Below are 18,183 nucleotides of genomic sequence, written 5' to 3' on the forward strand. Positions count from 1 at the left end.
TGACTTGCCTATAAAATGCTAAGCATGTTGTAGTGTATGTTGATGGAATGGTGCCTGACAACGTCCATCACTATTGCTTTTTGCAGACTGTTGTGTTTTTCTAGGAAAAGCTATTGTATTCTGTTTCCAAGCAGGCTCTAAAACATGGCAGCCTGCCCTCTCTACCTATTTTTTTCCCCTTTCCAAAACTAAAATAAAGTATTAAATTATTTCATAAAAGGCTTTTAAAAAGATACTTGGTATAGGTAATGTGCAATAACTGGCTTTTGAGTTTTTCGAAATAGGTCAGACGGCTTAATTATTTACCCATGTATCTGTTTGACTATGACATCTAAACCAGTTCTTGTGCCTGATCTGGTGTGTCTTGTGTGGTGACTCTCAAATTATATCGAGTTCAATACGTAGAGCTGTTTAAAGACCAGAAACCTAATTTTTTTTGTGTGGAGAACATTGATAACATCACATTTTTGTTCCTACATCCCCATGGATAGCGGTGTCATTCTCTGTGAACTGGAGCCAATGGAACTATTTTCTCTTATGCCAGATGTGAACCCTGCCCTTAGTGACTTAGATTTGTGAATGGTAAGTGTTACTCAAGGAATTGGACAAAATGGCTGTTTACTTAATAATGGCATTTCAGTTGTTGAGTATCTTGCTAAGCTGCACTGACTTAAGTGGGCTGAAACATTTGCAGTGTGCCAGAAGACTGTAGTATAAAAATAACAGATACCTGGTTTTTATTTCTGTGTCTGGTACAGATCTACTGCAGTGCTGGTAGATTAGATCTAAATAACGTACTTTAAAATTGATTCTTGCTTTTAAAATCTTTCTTCAGAGAGAGAGGAGATGTTGCAGTGGGAGTTCACTTTATGTAGGAGCTCATTTTTATTTAATGAATGGTGCTTAAGATATGAGAACATTATACCCAGGATGTAACATATTCATTAGCCTGTTGCACTGCTTATTCTAATCCTTGACTTAAATGTGGCTGTGCTTCCTTCTGAGGAATTGGTATTAGCAGAGTTTGTTTTCTCCAGCCTTAAATCTTAAGGTTTGGTTCCCTGAATCTGCCGTCCTCCTTTAATGTCACAGTCCTTAGTACTTCACAGTCCAGCAGTCAGTTTTTAGGACCTTCTGAGCAATACTGGATAACTTCAGCAGCTTCACTTTATTTGTGAGGCTCTGGGCTTCCCATTCTAAATTTCTAGGTATAAGGAAATGTGAACAACATGATCTCATAGTAGATCCATAGTTTACTGCAGCTAAACTATTTCTATGACCCAAGTTAACTATCTTAAGCCAATGCTGTTATTTTTTCACTATATTGCAGTCTGCTGAAGACCTTGAGTACAGTTTTCTTTAACCTCCTGGAACCCAGAGTCCCTTCTCTTGTAAATAAGTCATGACCAGTCTGTTTTTGAGGAAGGTTGTACTGACTTTTCATGCTTGCACGGACTCTTCCTCCTAAAACAAACTCACTCCTCTCATAACTTCTGTGTACGTTTCTAAATACTGTGTGTTGCCCTTTGGAGACAATGTGTCCTTCTGCTAAATAGGCAGTTATCCTGCATACCACTCTAGTGGATTACCTCTTAAAAAAATAAAAAAACATGACTTAAAGCTCAGCTGATTTCAGTTCATAAATTTGAGTAGTACCAGCTCTACTCTCTGCTTCTATAGTGTACACGCATATACTTTCCAAATGTCTGAAGAAAACTACACAACCAGTTGCCTGCTGTAAAAACTACCAAAGCATCACAGCAGAATGTCTCCAGCTGACTATAACAGGGATGTTGCTGTAATGCCTCTCAGGTCCTTCTCTCAGAAGGGTTTGGGGTTACCCTGCACCATGTGTCTGCTCACTGGGCTCATTCGTAGTAACCACCGAAAATAGTCTTAAGATAATTTCTTAGTTCCATCATGTGCTGCTTAAAAATTATTTGGGACCAGCCCATAATATTGGAACGAAGCGTCTTTGGGATTTTCAATGCTTTTTGCAGTGAAAATGGAATGATGCTTGGTTTCTCTTAGAGGAGACTGAAGCATCTGGCTGGGGCAACCGAAGTGTGTAGATTGTGTGAGGAGTGAGGTCAGGTTCTCCTGCTTTGGCTGCATCGGAGTTCCAGTGCAACAACTGCTGGACATAAACAGCTGCTGAGATATATCTCATTTTCCTGTTTCCCACAAAGGAAAAAACAGCAGCTGGGTCTGAAGTGCCTGAGATGATTTAAATGAGTTCCTGGTTATTTCTACAGATATTGTCAGTTCCATCAACAGAGTGCAAAGTGAGAAGGAAGGACGGACCCTAAACTATCCATTTTATTCAAAAAGACTATTTCTTACATTTTTTTGTTAATGCTTCTACCCTCAGTCCTGGTCCTAGAGGAGAAAAACGTGTCAAAGCCCCAAGATGACATACTAGAAATGCCATCTGGCTGAGAATTTTTGGGGCAGGGAGGTTGCTGGTACTTCAGCAAACCTGTGTTTGAATCTTCCTCATTTTGCTTTATGGTCACATGAGGAGAAAAAAGGTAAGAATACTTAGCATCAATACTTTGCCCACTTCTGGAATAGCAAAGCTGTGGGTGACTTTTTAGTTATCCCATGATTTTTCATGTTAAGATCTTATTACCATCTGTAAAAGCACACTACATTATCAGTTCTGGGGGCTGCAACTTGCTATTTTGGAAACAGAATTGTTTTGGATTGCAAGCAATAAAAGGGCGGCCTGTCTGTCTTCAAAGCTGGGATGAATTGCAGATGAAACCCATAGTGAAGAATAAAAAGAAATATTTTTAAATGATACTGTAAAAATAATGTTTCCAGGACAGGGGTTATGTCTTAGGAGGATGGTTTTGGTGGATTTCTCTCTCTTTCTTTCTTTCTCTCCCTCTCTTTCTCTCTCCCTTTAAATAATTTGGATATACCTAAATCTGACAAAGAGTATTTACTGTGGGCAAATTAAGGTCTCTGTTTTGATAGTTGAATCAGATGGAAGGAAGGATGAAGAGTAGTTGGAGTGGGGATGGAGGATTATAAAGTTATATAACAACTTCTGGACTTTATGCAATTGCTCAAGTTCTGTCTTGTCAGCTTTGGAAATATGTGTATTTTGTGATTTCTTCTTTTATAATGGCTCTGTTCAGAGGTGCCGTATCCAGGGACCTCTCAGTGATGCATTACATTTCTTCCTTCTCTGCAGAGAGGGGTGTGCAGTGGAATTCTGGTTTTGGAGGTTAAAGGATATATATGTGTGTGTGTGTGTATGTGTGTGTTCAAAATACCTGCTGTTGAATGTTTGTCTTGATAAAGGGAAGGCTGAAGCAGTACACTTACAGCAGGAGCAAGAGCTGGCAAGTTTTTATAAAGAGAATTGATTTCTCAGCGCACTCACTCCATAGTTGTGTGGTTTTGCCTCTGACAAAGAGCAGTTCTACCCTGGTTGTAATGAGCTACTGTTGTTACGATCCAAGTTGTCACTGGCATCTTTGTTTCAGACTTCAAGTGCTTTTTTCTTCTGTTATCTTTTAAGGGAGTCTAAACATAACGTGTGTCTTAGGCTTTATTTTTAAGGAAGTTCTAGAAAGCTTTCTTTTTCTTAAAGGTAATAAATTTGTACATTGACTGTTTAAGTGCATTTGGTATGTAATATGTCTTAGAAGATGTTTTTATATTTCCTGTTTAACTGATTCCTCTTTTCTTTTATAAGAAAGACTTAATACAGAACTTTCTTCCTTTTTAATTAAACTTTTTTTATACCTTACCATCTTAGGATGAATATTTAAACAACAGTCTTCAGTCTTGCTTCAAAATGTCCCTGTGTGCATCTTCTCACAAGGACTTTTCTCAGTTGCTGCCACTTCAGGATATTGGATGCAATAAAACAGAAATTAAAAACTCACCTGCTGGTATCATCTCTCCAGTTCCCTACAGCTGTAATCAGTCCACGTTGACAGCAGAACACAGTCCACTCTATATTCCCTCCTCTTACATGGAAAACAGACATGAATATTCTGCAATGGCATTCTGCAGCCCTGCCATGATGAATTACAACATTACCAGCAATTTTGGTGATTCAGAGAGTGCATCTGTGAGGCAAACTTCAAGCCCCAGTGTGTTATGGTCTGCTCCTGGCCATCTCTCCCCTCTGACATTGCACTGTCAGTCATCGCTTCTGTATGCAGAGCAGCCAAAGAGTCCATGGTGCGAAGCAAGAGCAATGGAGCCAGTGCTACCTGTGACCAGGTCAGTACTGCTCATTTCTTTAAAACTTCGCTGAAAATTATTTACAGCTTCTTTAGTTCTTTTTAAATATTTTATTTTTACATTTGAATTCTATGTGTTGGTCTCTATGAAAAACATAACCAAACCAAAAACCTCCACCAAAAAACAGATCAGTCCTGGGTTTTGTGCTTTTTTTAAATGTAACTTCTGAAATAGGATTTCTTTTTAAATAGTTCCTTAGAGAACTATACACTGACACACAGCACTATGAATGTCTTCAATGTGGGAATTGTTTATTGTGTAGAAACAAAAGTTCAAGACTGCTAGATACTACTTTGTTTAATAAAAATGAATTTTACTCTGGGAAATTAAGTCCTTGGAGTGAAAGAAGTAAAGGTTCATTCTTTTGTCCTTTTCATACAACATTGTTTGAATTCCATTTTATCTTGATATTTTTTTTAATCTGTATCTAATAGTTGTTAAGGCTTTTCATAACTTAGAATTCAGGGGAAATGTTGGGGTTTTTTTGTTTGTTTGATTTTTGGCCTAATGTTGGTGTGGTTTAACCCCAGGCAGCAACTAAGCCCCACCCCGCCACTCGCTCTCTCCCCCTGCCCTGCCCTCAATGGGTTGGGGGAGAGAATAGGAAGAGTAAAAGTGAGAAAACTCATTGTTTGAGATAAAGACAGTTTAAAAGGTAAAGCAAAAGCTGCGCACACAAGCAAAGCAAAACAAGGCATTCATTCACTATTCCCCATCAGCAGGCAGGTGCTCAGCCATCTCCAGGAAAGCAGGGCTCCATCACGCTAACGGTTACTCGGGAAGACAAATACCATTGCTCTGAACGTCCCCCTCTTCCTTCTTCCCCAGCTTTATGTGCTGAGCATGACATCATATGGTATGGGTCAGTTGGGGTCAGCTGTTGCGGCCGTGTCCCCTCCCCTCCCAGCTTCTCGGGCACCCCCAGCCACTCGCTGGTGGGGTGGGGTGAGGGGCAGGAGAGGCCTTGGCTCTGTACAAGCCCTGCTCAGCGGTAGCGAAAACGTCCCTGTGTTATCAGCACTGTTCTCAACACAAATCCAAAACACAGCCCCATACTGGCTACCGTGGAGAAAATTAACTCTATCCCAGTCAAAACCAGCAGAAATATTAACAGTGACGCAGCAGCAGCACGCATTATGTTCAAAAGGGTGCTGCTGCTGAAAAGTCTGACATAGTTGAGAACAGCAACAAGAAACAGATTTTATGAGGGTGTTGTGAACAGCAGATTCATGGGCTAAATTTTCAGCTGTAAAGAAACCGTAAAGAACTGAAACATGTTTGCATTCTGCAAACATGTTTACTCATATTTACTCGTATTACAAACCATAAGCAGTGTGTAGATCATCAGCTGATGAAATGACTCCATTCATGGGCACAGCAGCTGCTGGATGGATAAAAGCACAGGGTGTTGCAGGTGATGTTCCTGTTTTAGTAGCTGTATGTTTATTCATAGGGGTCCTTATTTCACTTCAGCAGTCATTATCAGTATGAAAAATAGTGTGTTCTGGCAACAGTTTTAGTTCAATTGTTAATAAAGGATTTGTGCTATTCTTGAGTCTACCCACGTTCCTTCTGCAGTGGGTGGGCCTTATGTTGACTACACAGGGCTAAGGTGTGAGATCTATGCCTACTTCAGACTTGTAGCTGCACAGGCCTTCAGCCCAGCCACCTGCCTAGTCTCTATTTGGAGTCGGCAGAGAGGAGGAGGCAGTTCTGGAGTGCAAATCTACTTTAAGTGTAGGTGTGTGAATTGGGAGAGGCTGTTTGGGTAGCACTTATACAGAAGAATTCCCCCAGCAGGTTTAATGTGAATAGGGCTAACGCCCAAAGTCTTCCTGCTTTGGTTAATGTGTCAAAACTTTGACAGCCCTGGGAAGGCAGCTGTAGGTTAGTGTTTGAAGCTGTCCAGCTGATGGGCCAGCAGCTGGAATAATCCAAGGGCAAGAGCACCCATCTGACGCTGTCGTGTGCTCTCTACATAAGCAGAAGGCAAGCCAAACCTGCCACACTGGAGTTTACAAAGCAGAAGATTTATTGACTTATAGATGGAACTTAAAGAGGAGAAATGAAATCTGGAGTCTAAATTTATGGATGATTTTTATTGTTCAGCAGCAAGTAACAACTGTGTTTTTGTTAGCTGGACCTTCTCCGTGGTCCATTTGCATTGTAACCCCCACTACGTGTATAGAAGTTGTAAAAAAAGAAAAAAAAATTGACATAGAAACACAAAAAGCAAGAGCTGTAATTCCCTTATTTTAGATAGTGTCCTGAAAAAAGGCTGTAAGGAAAAAAAAAGCTGTGTTTCCTTTTGCTTTATCCTTTGGTGGGGTCTTAAATTAATGTAATGAACATTAGATTTATTGCCATGGGAACAATGGCTGTGACACTACAGATTCATAGATTATACCTTGAAGGAAGAGTTCTTGGGATTGAAACTTAAAGGAATAGCTCTGGGGGAAGGGAGGGACCAATGCTGTAATGTGTAAGTAATTTTAAACAGTGTTGTATTTTGAGAAAGGGTATTTTGTTTGAAAGATGAGTAAGAAAATATTGGTACATATTTAGGCCTGTTACACAGTTTATTTTACTTTTCAAAATAAAGCAAGAGTCTCACTGTGAGAGTTTATTTTCCCTGAGTGTAAATTTCTGTTAACAGTAGCTAAACTAATGTGGTCCACTTTGCTAAACCTGATCACTAGGTAAATTTGGATCTCCTTGTAGATCAGCTTAAAATAAGGAACCTGAATTCTTGCCATTCCCTTTCCTCACAAAGAGGTTCATTATATAGGTACAGAAGAAATTTTTTAAACTTTGTTAAATGCAAATGTTATGCAGTATAGTGTTACTTTGCACCAATAGTTCAACAAAAATTAATTGTATTCCATGTGAAAACAGATGCGAATTTTTAGAGTTCCATTTTTTTGGTACAAAATGGCAATAATTTGGTGATAAAGACTCTGCTATATTTGCATTATAGGTCCTGTACCTAGTGAAGATAACTTCCATTTAACTAGTGGAAGTGAAAGATGATGTTCCACTTAAATATAAGAAAAAAAACTCCTTTCCCATGCGGGTGCCAGAGCAAGGGCACAGGCTGCCCAGGGAGGCTGTGGAGTCCCTTCCCTGGAGACATTCACACCCCGCCTGGACGCGTTCCTGTGCCCCCTGCTCTGGGGGTGCCTGCTCAAACAGGGGGTTGGATGGGACGATCTCCAGAGGTCCAACCCCTGCCATTCTGGGACTCTGTGAAGATAACAGAAATAGTCTCATAAATGTTGTTGATTTTGTTGGTGCAGGATCACTCAATTTATATTAAAATGATATGAAAAGGAATGTGGTAGCGTAATTATATTTAAAAGTAGTCTGAATTTATTTCTGTCTTCATCCCATAAATAAAAGGATTTTAATTAACAAAACAAAAGGTTTATTTTCAAAATTAACAGATATATTACTTCATAAAAGTATTAGGAAACTTTAATGAAGTTGCCAGAGTGATGTTTCTGAACTTAATTTGTTGTTCTTGTCTATTTTCCTTGTGCTTCTGACTAATTGCAGGTAGAGCGTGTAGGTAAAGGTTTTTGGGTACACAGACTAGCAATCCTTGCTTAATTAGAAATTCTTTAGTAACTACCTTTCTCATTGTGCACTAATATCATATTTATCCATTGCTTAAATTCATCTCCGAAGCCATAATTATTTGCGTTATTCTCCTATGCCTTTTTTTTTGGTGCTCATTCTGCAGAGCATGTAAATGTACCTCAAAATCTCTTTGAGGTGATGGGTTGTCATCTCCATTTTATGATGGAATAGTTACAGAGATTAAGCAAAAATATGTCCCTTAATTTTGATATATCTATAACATGATTTTCAGCATATTAATCAATGTTTGGAGCATAGCAAAACTGTGTTCTGGAGATATAAATATTGACAGTCACATGGTATTAACAATTCCAGAAGTTATAGTGGAGGGAGTCTCTAGAAAATGAGGAAGATAAAGATTGAAAAGTATTCCTCAGCTGATTTTTGCCCATCACGTTGCACACATTCTGGTTGAGGAAGGAAGAGCCGCCTTCATCCTACAGCTTAGGCTCTTATGGGTTGAATCATCTCCAGATACTGAATGAGCCAGTAACCTGTGGGAGGGAGGGAAGAGTTATAAGACATTACAAAATCTGGACTATTCACTTTTGACGTAATGGATTTTGTTTGTTTGTTTTCTCAGTGGATTTTTTTTTTTTATTCTTTTTATAATGTACAATAGTTTAGGTTTTAAAAAAAACCTGAAAGACAGCAAATGCCATGAGAAAATCTTGCTACTTTCTAGGTCAAATCCTGCCACCTTTCTTCATTTCTAACAAAAAGTTGAATTTAGGTTCATGTTTTCCAGGTGTGGCATATGCATCAAATACTTGCTGTGGCAAAGCCAGAGGAAATTAGGAGACATGATAGATACTGAATAACCTAAACAGTCTTGCTAATTCCTTCTCCTTTAGGGTAATCATCTTGTCACTGTTGATGACGAGTAGAAAATCACTGACTTGCTATTTTCAAAACAATCTTAAATTTTTTTTAATGGAAATTTAATATCTCTATACAGAAACCATGATCATGAAATAGAGAGGTGTAAATTAGAGGTGTAAAGCAATAAATCTTTGTCCGTGCGGTTCCTCAGTAGCAGCCATTTTCCTGCATCCTTCAGAGCAGGAGCTTGGTGAGCATACAGCCAGCCATCGCCAGTTCTTTTGGAGGACCTGGCAGCTCGTTCATCTGCTGAGCATGCTGGAGTGCACCGGTCCCCAGAGCGCTGGGAGGTGGCCTCTAACCACGTGTGGGGCTACCCACTCCGGCTGGCCGTCTGCGTGATACGCTGTCTGATGGCGAGGCTCTCGGGGTAAGGAACACGTACCTTAAAGCTCTCAACTGTTTCCTAGTTCTGTTGTCCTTAAAGACAACAGTACCAAAACGATTGGGCTTAAACCTCCTGCTGCGCTGCCGCAGCTATCGCAGGCGAGCAGATTTGATACCCGTTAAGACTGCAGGAGGAATTTGTTCCAGATTGTTGCTCCGTATGCAAGCCGTTTGCCGGTCGGTGGAAGTCACGCAGCTTGCATGTGTGCAGGGTGACTGTCGTTAAACTTCTAAGCAGGGAAAGAAAAAGTGTTTTTTGAAACACTTTTCATGACTGGAAAGTAAAAGCCAACACTCCTCAGTGAGATGTTACAGTGTGTGCTTTTTCTTTATTTTAATCCATAACATCTCAGTGCTTTAATGAAGGCGATAAACATCGCTCCCTACAGCATATCAATCAGTCACTGAGGTGCTCTCTAGCTGATTTTGATTCTCTTCTGACTCTCACAATTGGATCACGATTCCATTGCTTAAAAATACACCTTTTCTACTAATGTGAAACACCACATTACTTTTTCTTCCAAATCCAAGGGAAACAGAAAGGAATAGCAATGTTTTCCTTCTTGCATTAGCAGCTTATTAGGCACGTGTGGTATAGTCCCGTTATTCTAAGGGCAAGTTCCCCCGCAATGGTTTTCCCAGCGTGGCAAAAGGGGAAATAACTTAGCGGTTTAGCAATCCGTTAATGGGGGGGTGTGTGTAATCAAAGACCAGGCTTGTTAAACACCTAAACACCCTTATGTCCTGCAATATCTGAATGAATTAACATTTTTTAAAAGCTTGCAGTAAATTAATTGTACAGAAAACATCTTAATTTTTCTGTTTTGGTATATGCTTAAAGAACCACCTTTTTTCCTTTCCGAATTTTTGACTAGGAAATTGGAGCATGTTCTCCTCAGATACTTATAAACTTAGGGTTTTTAGTTGGCATGTGGGTGTATTTGTCCTTACCCCCTGTTATGAAATCAGCACAAAGTCTACTTCTAACATGTTAGTTACAGTCTCTTTGACAGCACTTGCAGCATGTGTCTACTGTTCTGTTTAAACTCACTCATGCTGGTGAACAGGTTTCCTCTAAAGAGCAAGGGTATGTTGCCAGGGCAGAAGTCATAAACCATGCTGCCTGCTGTCTTATCCCAACCGATATTTCTTCTCCTCCCTAATCCTGCTGGAAGGCGGGATGAGGAAAATTCTGTAGTTTTCAACTTGGGCCTCTGTGCTTGAGTTTGTACCAACAAGTTAGCTACACAGCTTTCCTTTTGTCAAACTGCTGCCAAGAGTTTGCTCGTGACACTATTTTTTCTCTATGTAGAAACCGTATTGACCATGAAGGTAAGGCATGCTAAAACCACTGAGAAAATGAGGTCCAGAGAAAAATTACACAACGGATGTGCTTCCTATACCTAAAACCCACTTTGCTGATAATCTAAGTTCCTTTCCTCTTGCTGTTTGTTTACAGGATCTTGGTGCCAGGAATTGGCTGTTATGTCACGTTTTTATCCTGTTCTAATTTTAATCCAGTATATAAGAATATTCCAGTAAATTGGAACTATTTGCAGCACTTCAGGAATGCATATATCTTATTAATTTATATGGAGCAATAATATTTTATGTATGAATGTATTTTATTAATTGTGTTTCTCCATTCTTGTATTCATACATCCCTTTATTTAGCTTTAGGGTGGTCAACGTGGGTCGTCACCTTGAACAGAAAACTTTGTCTAACACTGTGAGTTGATCTTGTAGGCTGAGATTTACACCTCAGGCTTTTTGTCTCCAGCATCTAACTGAATGAATAAAGCCTCATTTTAAGGATAAAATACTTGAGACTAGACCTGTCTTGCTCCATCTAAAATTTTGCCTTGCTAACAGTATGAAGCAACTGTAGCTCTGTCCATGGCTGTCTGAGTTCACGTTTTCCATGCAAAGCTTCCCAAAGGCAAAGGCCACTTGGTTCACAAATTCCTGGACTTGTACGCTTCCAAGAGTTCTTCAAGATCCATCAGCATTCCATGTGATTTTCCAGAGTTCATGTGAACGACACATCAGCAGTCCAGTTTTATGCCTTTAAGTATTTTATAACTTTACAGACTGTCATCACTGAAAGCTCTGGGATAAGATCTATATGCTTTAAATAACTTTATCAGAAAAAGGCTTAACAGAGTTTTACACAATACTGTGTTCAGTAATAAGGAGAGTCTATAGAGAGAGACTAGAAGGCAATGGAAAATAATGAAACTCCACAATGCAGATTAACTTTTCCCGCTTTTATAACAGATGCTTGTCTTTTCTATCAGAGAAACATTGAAAAGAAAAACTAATGGCAATGACTGTACAAGCCCAGTTGCAAATAATCCTGGCTCAAAAAGGGATGCCCACTTCTGTGCAGTCTGCAGTGATTATGCTTCAGGATACCACTATGGGGTCTGGTCGTGTGAAGGCTGCAAAGCATTCTTTAAAAGAAGTATTCAAGGTAGGAGAATCAGCTTTTGGTAACTTTGCTCATATAAGTTGTTTCATATGATCAGGGGCTGCAGTGGTTGATCTAATGATGAGTTGATCTAAAATCCTGGTGTATGGTGCTGCACGCTAAAAATAGAGCAACACGTGATTTGACTACTTCATCTTTTGGCTGTTATGTTATCAAGATCTGGAAAAATTATGAAGCGAGTAACTGATTTCTTTAGAGAAGAGGTGGAATACACAGCATGGGAAGGCCCTGCAGCAAAGGCCTCGGTGGGGTGGCACTGCAGCCTTGTGAATCTGATTGCAGTTTGTGTCCCAAAGCAGACCCAGTAATTGTGAACTTGTTGTAATAGGCACAGAGTAGGTAATTGTCTGGAGGCTTTGCTTGCCAGGATCTATTATTGACAAGAGTAGATTGCCTGGAGCTGCTGAGTCATATCATATAATCACTACATAGTGTGTATGATATAAAAATTGTGTACCAAGTATTAGGTACACACCTGATTATTGTTATTTCTCAGCCCTCCACCCTGCAGAGCCTACACTGCACTATTTCTTACGCGGTGTTTTTAATTCTTACATATTTGGTATTTAGTTAAAATTTGCTGAGTGACTGCAGTATGAAGTAAACGTAGATGTCCATGTTTGTTATCACAGCCTAAGAGCAGTGACTTATGCACCATTTTGCAACTTTGGACCACTTCATTTCTTTAACCTTGGCTCTAGTTATGTTCTTTGGCCTTGTCTGGGGCATCTTGGTGGAAACTTAATTGGATTGACATTGGATACTACGCGCAGATACTAAAACAGAAAATCCTGTCAGTTTTTGGTCTGTAATGTTCCCTTCCTCTTCTGCACACAAAGCCTTTAGCAATCTTGCAATATTTTCTTTTGGATTGATATGGCAGAGTTGGTGTCACCATTAGAATAAAATTTAATTCTAAACTTGTTCGCCTTTTCAGTTTATTGTGCAAATTCTGCATGGGTGAATAACAATTTCTATAACTGGTGCAAGTTATTTTGATTTCTAAAATAATTGAAGAGAACTTTGTCTCCAGCTTGACACAAATGGAGACTAAATTTGATCTCAAAGTGTTTTCTGTCAGGAAAATTATTTGCCTGCTCTGCATTGCTCATGTGCTTTGGCCATGAACAAGTTATCCATTGTGGCCTTTTGTACACCTTAATGTACCCTGTCAGGTAACATTTGTTTGTAATTCAAATAAATGAAAGTAAGTTCTTGGCATAAAACATTATCAAGCACTCAGTTGCAACTCTTGCTGTGAAGGATATTGCTTATAAAAATAAAACTTCTGGGCCTACCATAGACCAAAGCGTTGAGCTGATGTCTAATTAAAATTAGACGATATGACTGAGACACTGTGTGTGGTCTCCTCTGCTTGTCCAGGTTTGTAGTGTAGTGTATTCATCCCACATCTCTGAACATCTGCCTGCAAGCTAAATTATCCCAAGGCCACGGGAGTTTTAAACTACTTTATACTCTGTCTGCTTGGGTTATAGTGCAGCAGAAAGCTTCCTCCTCCTTTCCCCCCATGTTGTGTGAAGAGTGATAAACAGTAATTTGTTTTTCAGTCATATCTGCCAGTAGGAAATGGGAAAAACTGTAACCTGATGTCTTCTTTTTAAAATTGTCGGTTCAAAAATTCAAGGTTAAAATTATTTTAATTTTGCAAGGAAATAGTCACAATGGTTCAGTTAAATAATTACTTTTGGGGACATGAACTCTTGGACTTGCATCAAGTAAAAAAAAACTCTAGTAGCTGTATCTTTGCCTGATCTATTCTTGAAGTTTGGAAAAATAACTTAAAAAACAACTTGAGAGAAAAGACATTAAGAAATGTAAATGAGTGAATATTTTTTGCATGCTTTGGTAACTACTGCAAGAAAGATTTCCAGTATTTGGCAGGACATGATTTGACTGTATTTGCACCAAGAGCACACTCAAGTCCAGTTTACAGTAATAAACCTTTGGACCAGATTATTGATTAATGAAATACAGTAGTGTAAAGGGGTTTGGGTGCGGGCGAGGTGAGGTGGGAGAGAAGAGGACAACAGAAGAGGCTGTAGTGGAAACTGATGAAAATAAGAGAAACACTTGTCCATAATATCTAAAAGTTTCTTCTTGTGCTTTTCTTTAAACTATACAGTATGTGTTATTTTATACTAGTCGCCTTTCTCTCTTGGGCTGCTTTTTTTTTTTTTATTAACTTTGGTCCAGGGTCAATCTTCTAAAGGCTTCTTCGTTCCTGGACCTCACCAAGTCAGAGAGTTCAGTAAATAGAGCTGTAGTTTACTTAAGCCTTTGCAGGATTGAAGCTGTGTGCGCTGCTGCTCTCAACTCTACTGAAGGAAAAAAAAAAAAAAAAACAACCAAAAATCTGTCTGCCATCTGTAGAGTCCCAAGATACAGTAAGAGGTTGGGAGCAAATTTCCACAAGAGCATATGTCCCATTTTCAAACATGAGTTGGTATTAGAAGGTGCTTGCTTATCTAACAGTCATCAGTAAAAGCCTGTCTATGTTGTCTGGTTACTTTTTGAGGCCAGACTCATGTTTTCAGTACTGGATAAATATGCATTTTTGCATCAGTTAAATTAATGGAGCTTAGATACATGTATATGAAAAAGTTGAGATGCTTAAAATCAAGAAGGTCCTGATTTGGGAAATGACCAATAGAGACTGTTGGAGATGTGAAATTTTCTCTCTTACTCTGCTGCAGGACATAACGATTACATCTGCCCAGCCACCAATCAATGCACAATAGACAAAAACAGGCGCAAGAGCTGCCAAGCATGCCGACTACGTAAATGTTATGAAGTGGGAATGATGAAATGTGGTAAGTTTTGCATGTCTGTGTTGTTTGTTTGGGTTTTGCTGGCTTTTCTTTTTCAGTCAATGCTGTATAGCTTTTTTCTTTTCTTCTTGGAATCCTAAAAAGGCACAACAGGCAGTTAGAACAAAGTTTAAGCTGGTTTTACAGGAAGGAATGTACTGATTCTTAAAGCAGAAGAAGCCTTTTCATTTCAGAAGAAAAAAAGTAAGGTGTTGGTTAAGCATGTGAAAACCATCGTAGCTCTGCAGAGTCTGAAGGCAGTGTACCTGCATGCTGCATTCTGCAGAACTGGGAGCTAAGACCTGCTGCTGCCTGAGCCTCAAACAAAACTGAAATCCTATCTAATATGGGGTAAACGAGCCTGTGCTCTGCTTTGCTGGTTGAATGTAAATCAAGAGCAGCAGTGCCACATCAAAGCAGTAGTTAGTTAACCCAGTCTCCTGCCTCCAACTGTGGCAAGAATGAATGCCTCGGGAGGAGTGTAAGAATGAGACTAGCACCTAAGTGAAACCACTGCTGACAGCTCTCAGCTTCCAAAAGTTAGCATTTGGGGACTTTTTGCCTAGAAGAGGTTTCTAGTATTTAATAGGTGATGACATATTAACAGAATGGCAACTTTTCCATCGTCCCTCTTCTTAATCCTGTGGAGTCTTAGCATCTGCAACATCTCATAGCAGCTTGACCACCTGCCACGTGAAGAACCAGCTCGCTGGTTGCCAGGCTTTTTTGTGGGACTTTGGTGGGGCAGTGAGGGGTAGGCAGTGGCAGGCTGTTCTTTTTTCAAACAGGCTGTTTTCATGTGATGCTCTCCAGCTCTTGCATCAAAAGTAGTAGTGAACAACCACTGTTTGTCAGTACACCACTCAGAATTATCCAGCCTTTTCTCTTATTCCTGTCTTGTACTTAGTGATGTGACTTCACTGTAGTTGTACATTTATAGATGATATTTTAAAGGTTACTTTTAAGAAGAAAATAACTTAGAAGATATTTCGATATCTAATGTACTTTCACAGTCAAGGCCTGTTGTTTTTTTCTTATAGAGTCCCCAAAGTACATGATAGAAATAGGCTGGGAAAACATCACATAGGTATACTGGAGTGGAAAGGAGGAGGTCACTGTGCTTGGTCCTCTGTGATTTACAGGCGTGCATCTCATTTCATCCCATTTAATGTAGATACCTATTTCTATTTCAAGGCTAGGCAGTGTTTTCATCCTCCCACTGCTTTGATCTGAAGGCTGTTTTCAGAATATTATTTCTTTCATTAGGAACATTCGTTAGAATTCCAGCCTGCATTTATTGCTGGACAATTAATGCCCATTTGTTCTTGTGGCAACATTTTCTTGTAGCTTAGTGGGTCCTCTTCTCTTTATTGTTCACAGTCTTGTATTTACAGACTACCTCATATCCCCGCACAACCTTTGTTTTATTAGGTTTAATAAACCAAGAAATCGCCTTCTCTTGCAAAATAGGAAATAAGACAGAATCCAGAAGTCATCAGGGTTGCTTGTCCCTCTGTCTGCTCCAGGCTGAAATAATCCATTTTGCACTGGGATGACCAGAATCATGGACAGTATTCCTGTGACCTCTCCTCTCTGTAGCAGCATTAATGCATATCTGATTCTGCAGGAGCTTTTCCCCGCGTACAGCCCAGGATCCTATTTGCCTTTTTTATGGTTGCGTCACGCTGGCCATTCATAATCATACTATGATCTGTTATGATGGCAGCCTCCCTCTGCATTCCTAGCTGATAACTCCTAGCCTAGAGCTACGATTTCAATAGTTCTTTGTATTATTTTTGAACTCCTGAAGTACCTTTAGTTTCTGTTGCTTAAGTCAGCTGGCTCTTTCTACATGAAGCTCCTATCATCTTCTGCACTGATGATGCATCTCAGCTTTATTGGTGTTTTTCATTAATACGGTCTTAGCTACCTTTGCTGTCTGCCTTCCAGAAAGGAGAGCCTGATCCTTGAAAATGAGGCTCCTTTGAAACCTTACCTTCTGATTGGTGTCACTGGCTTTTGTTTGTCTTAATGCCTGAGAATTTTTTTCAAAGGTTTTCCAACAGGGGTTTCTATCAAGCCCCAGTTCTGGAGTTGGAGAGTTTTTGTAAATATTGATTCCACCCTGATATTATAAGGTGGTCCTCCACAATGCTTTCCTTAAATTAAGCCTTTTTATTCTAATTGCCCAGGAAGTCCTGGTTTGTGACTAGACCTCCTAGGCACTACGGTATTACAAGTAGTAAATAATAATATATACTTAGCATGTGTCCCCTTTAATCTTGTCACATATTCATGAACATATTTTCCTACAATAATGAATGTTTATAGGGCATTAATGACTGTGCCAGACCAAAAATGACACTTTGAAACTATAACAGGAAAATAACAGGAATTGCAGTTTTTAAAAATTAGTTTTTTAAATAGTAGCACTGAAATGTGAGACTCTTGGGAATTTAATTTGAGAGGCTTTACAATTTAATTTCAGAAAAACGAATATAAAAATCACTCAGAATTTTCTGAGTTGCCCGATGAGTTAAGTGGTACCTGAGAGTAAAGCTGATGCATGGACACATGGTGACAGACATTTAAACCAGACAGATTTTAAGACTATTTCTTGCATGAAATGTAAATGCCATTTCCTGCAGACCGGAGTGATTATCTTTCAATTTTTTTCTTCTTAGAGCCATGCTTTAATACCTTTTTTTTTATTGCAGAAAGCCATAAAAGAATATGTTTTCTTTTTAATGAAGGCTTTTCCCCAACTCTCGTCCTTTCCCAGGTCATTTAGTGAATGCATTGGTTCACATCTGCTAAAATCCGTGACAGGATAGAATGGTTTGTAAGTGCATTTTTGCTTGTCGGAGACTTGTTGTCCAGCAGAAGTGATAAAAGAACCTCAATTACCACTTTGTAGTTCATGAAAGCTCTTCATAAAAACTCTGCACTGTTTGCATCAAACCTTTAAATCTTCATTTTGCATATTATCGATAGACACCTTGAGGAAGAAGTACATCCGTGTGTGTGGGTGTATAGCATACATTTCTGTGTGTAAATGTGATTAAGCAGTACATGCCACCTTTAAAACAGTAGGAAAGTGTTGCTTTGGAGTTTCCTGGTCTGAAATTCTCTTGGATGTCATCACATTCATAAATGTTGATAAGTTGGCCCAACGAGCCATGGGTATTTCAGTGGAGGCTAGTGTGTGGGTGCTTTGTATTAAGGTGATGATGATTTTTCTTACAAAATATACCATCATAGCCAAAAGCATAATGAGGGTCTTAAACACTGCATCTGCAAATTTCCCGGTAGGAAGTCCATGTTGCCTACTCTTCCAATCGGGAAAGCTACTGCTAAATTTTGGCACTAGGACTACTAGCAATGGTAGAAAAATAATTGCAAAGCACTGTCACCAGGAACAAGGAAAACAGAAATACTGCAGTAAACACTGCCTAGCAAACCTGAATAAAACAGATTGGGATAAAATTGATCTTCTCTTGAAGCTTTCTGATGTTTACCAGGGGAGCCTGAAATGGACTGGGCTGCTTGCCAAGGGCAGTAAGGGAGAGGGAAGTTGCTTCATCACTTAACTATAGCCACTCTGGCAGCAGCTATGCTTCTTTTTGCTTCCTGAGGCTTAAACAGACCACCTTCCACAAGAAGTTTTTGGTTTCCCTGTTGGACTAGGCT

At 39.4% G+C, this 18,183-nt stretch overlaps 1 protein-coding gene across 3 annotated transcripts in view; it reads left to right on the plus strand.

The window, feature by feature from the left end:
* Positions 1–347: 347 nt before the first annotated feature.
* Positions 348–18,183, plus strand: part of ESR2 (estrogen receptor 2) — a 37,704-nt gene continuing 19,868 nt past the window's right edge. Inside the window, exons 1-4 of one of the 3 annotated variants that reach the window (XM_064460951.1) lie at positions 348–582; positions 3,773–4,245; positions 11,472–11,647; positions 14,380–14,496. In XM_064460951.1, coding sequence (XP_064317021.1) covers positions 580–582; positions 3,773–4,245; positions 11,472–11,647; positions 14,380–14,496 — 769 coding nt within the window. In that variant the 5' untranslated portion in view covers positions 348–579. Of the gene's footprint in view, positions 583–2,092; positions 2,532–3,772; positions 4,246–11,471; positions 11,648–14,379; positions 14,497–18,183 lie in introns of those variants that run through there. The other 2 variants (XM_064460953.1, XM_064460950.1) reach the window with 2 other exon arrangements.

The sequence above is a fragment of the Phalacrocorax carbo genome, chromosome 9, assembly GCF_963921805.1.
Source record: "Phalacrocorax carbo chromosome 9, bPhaCar2.1, whole genome shotgun sequence".
NCBI classification, from domain to species: Eukaryota; Metazoa; Chordata; class Aves; order Suliformes; family Phalacrocoracidae; genus Phalacrocorax; species Phalacrocorax carbo.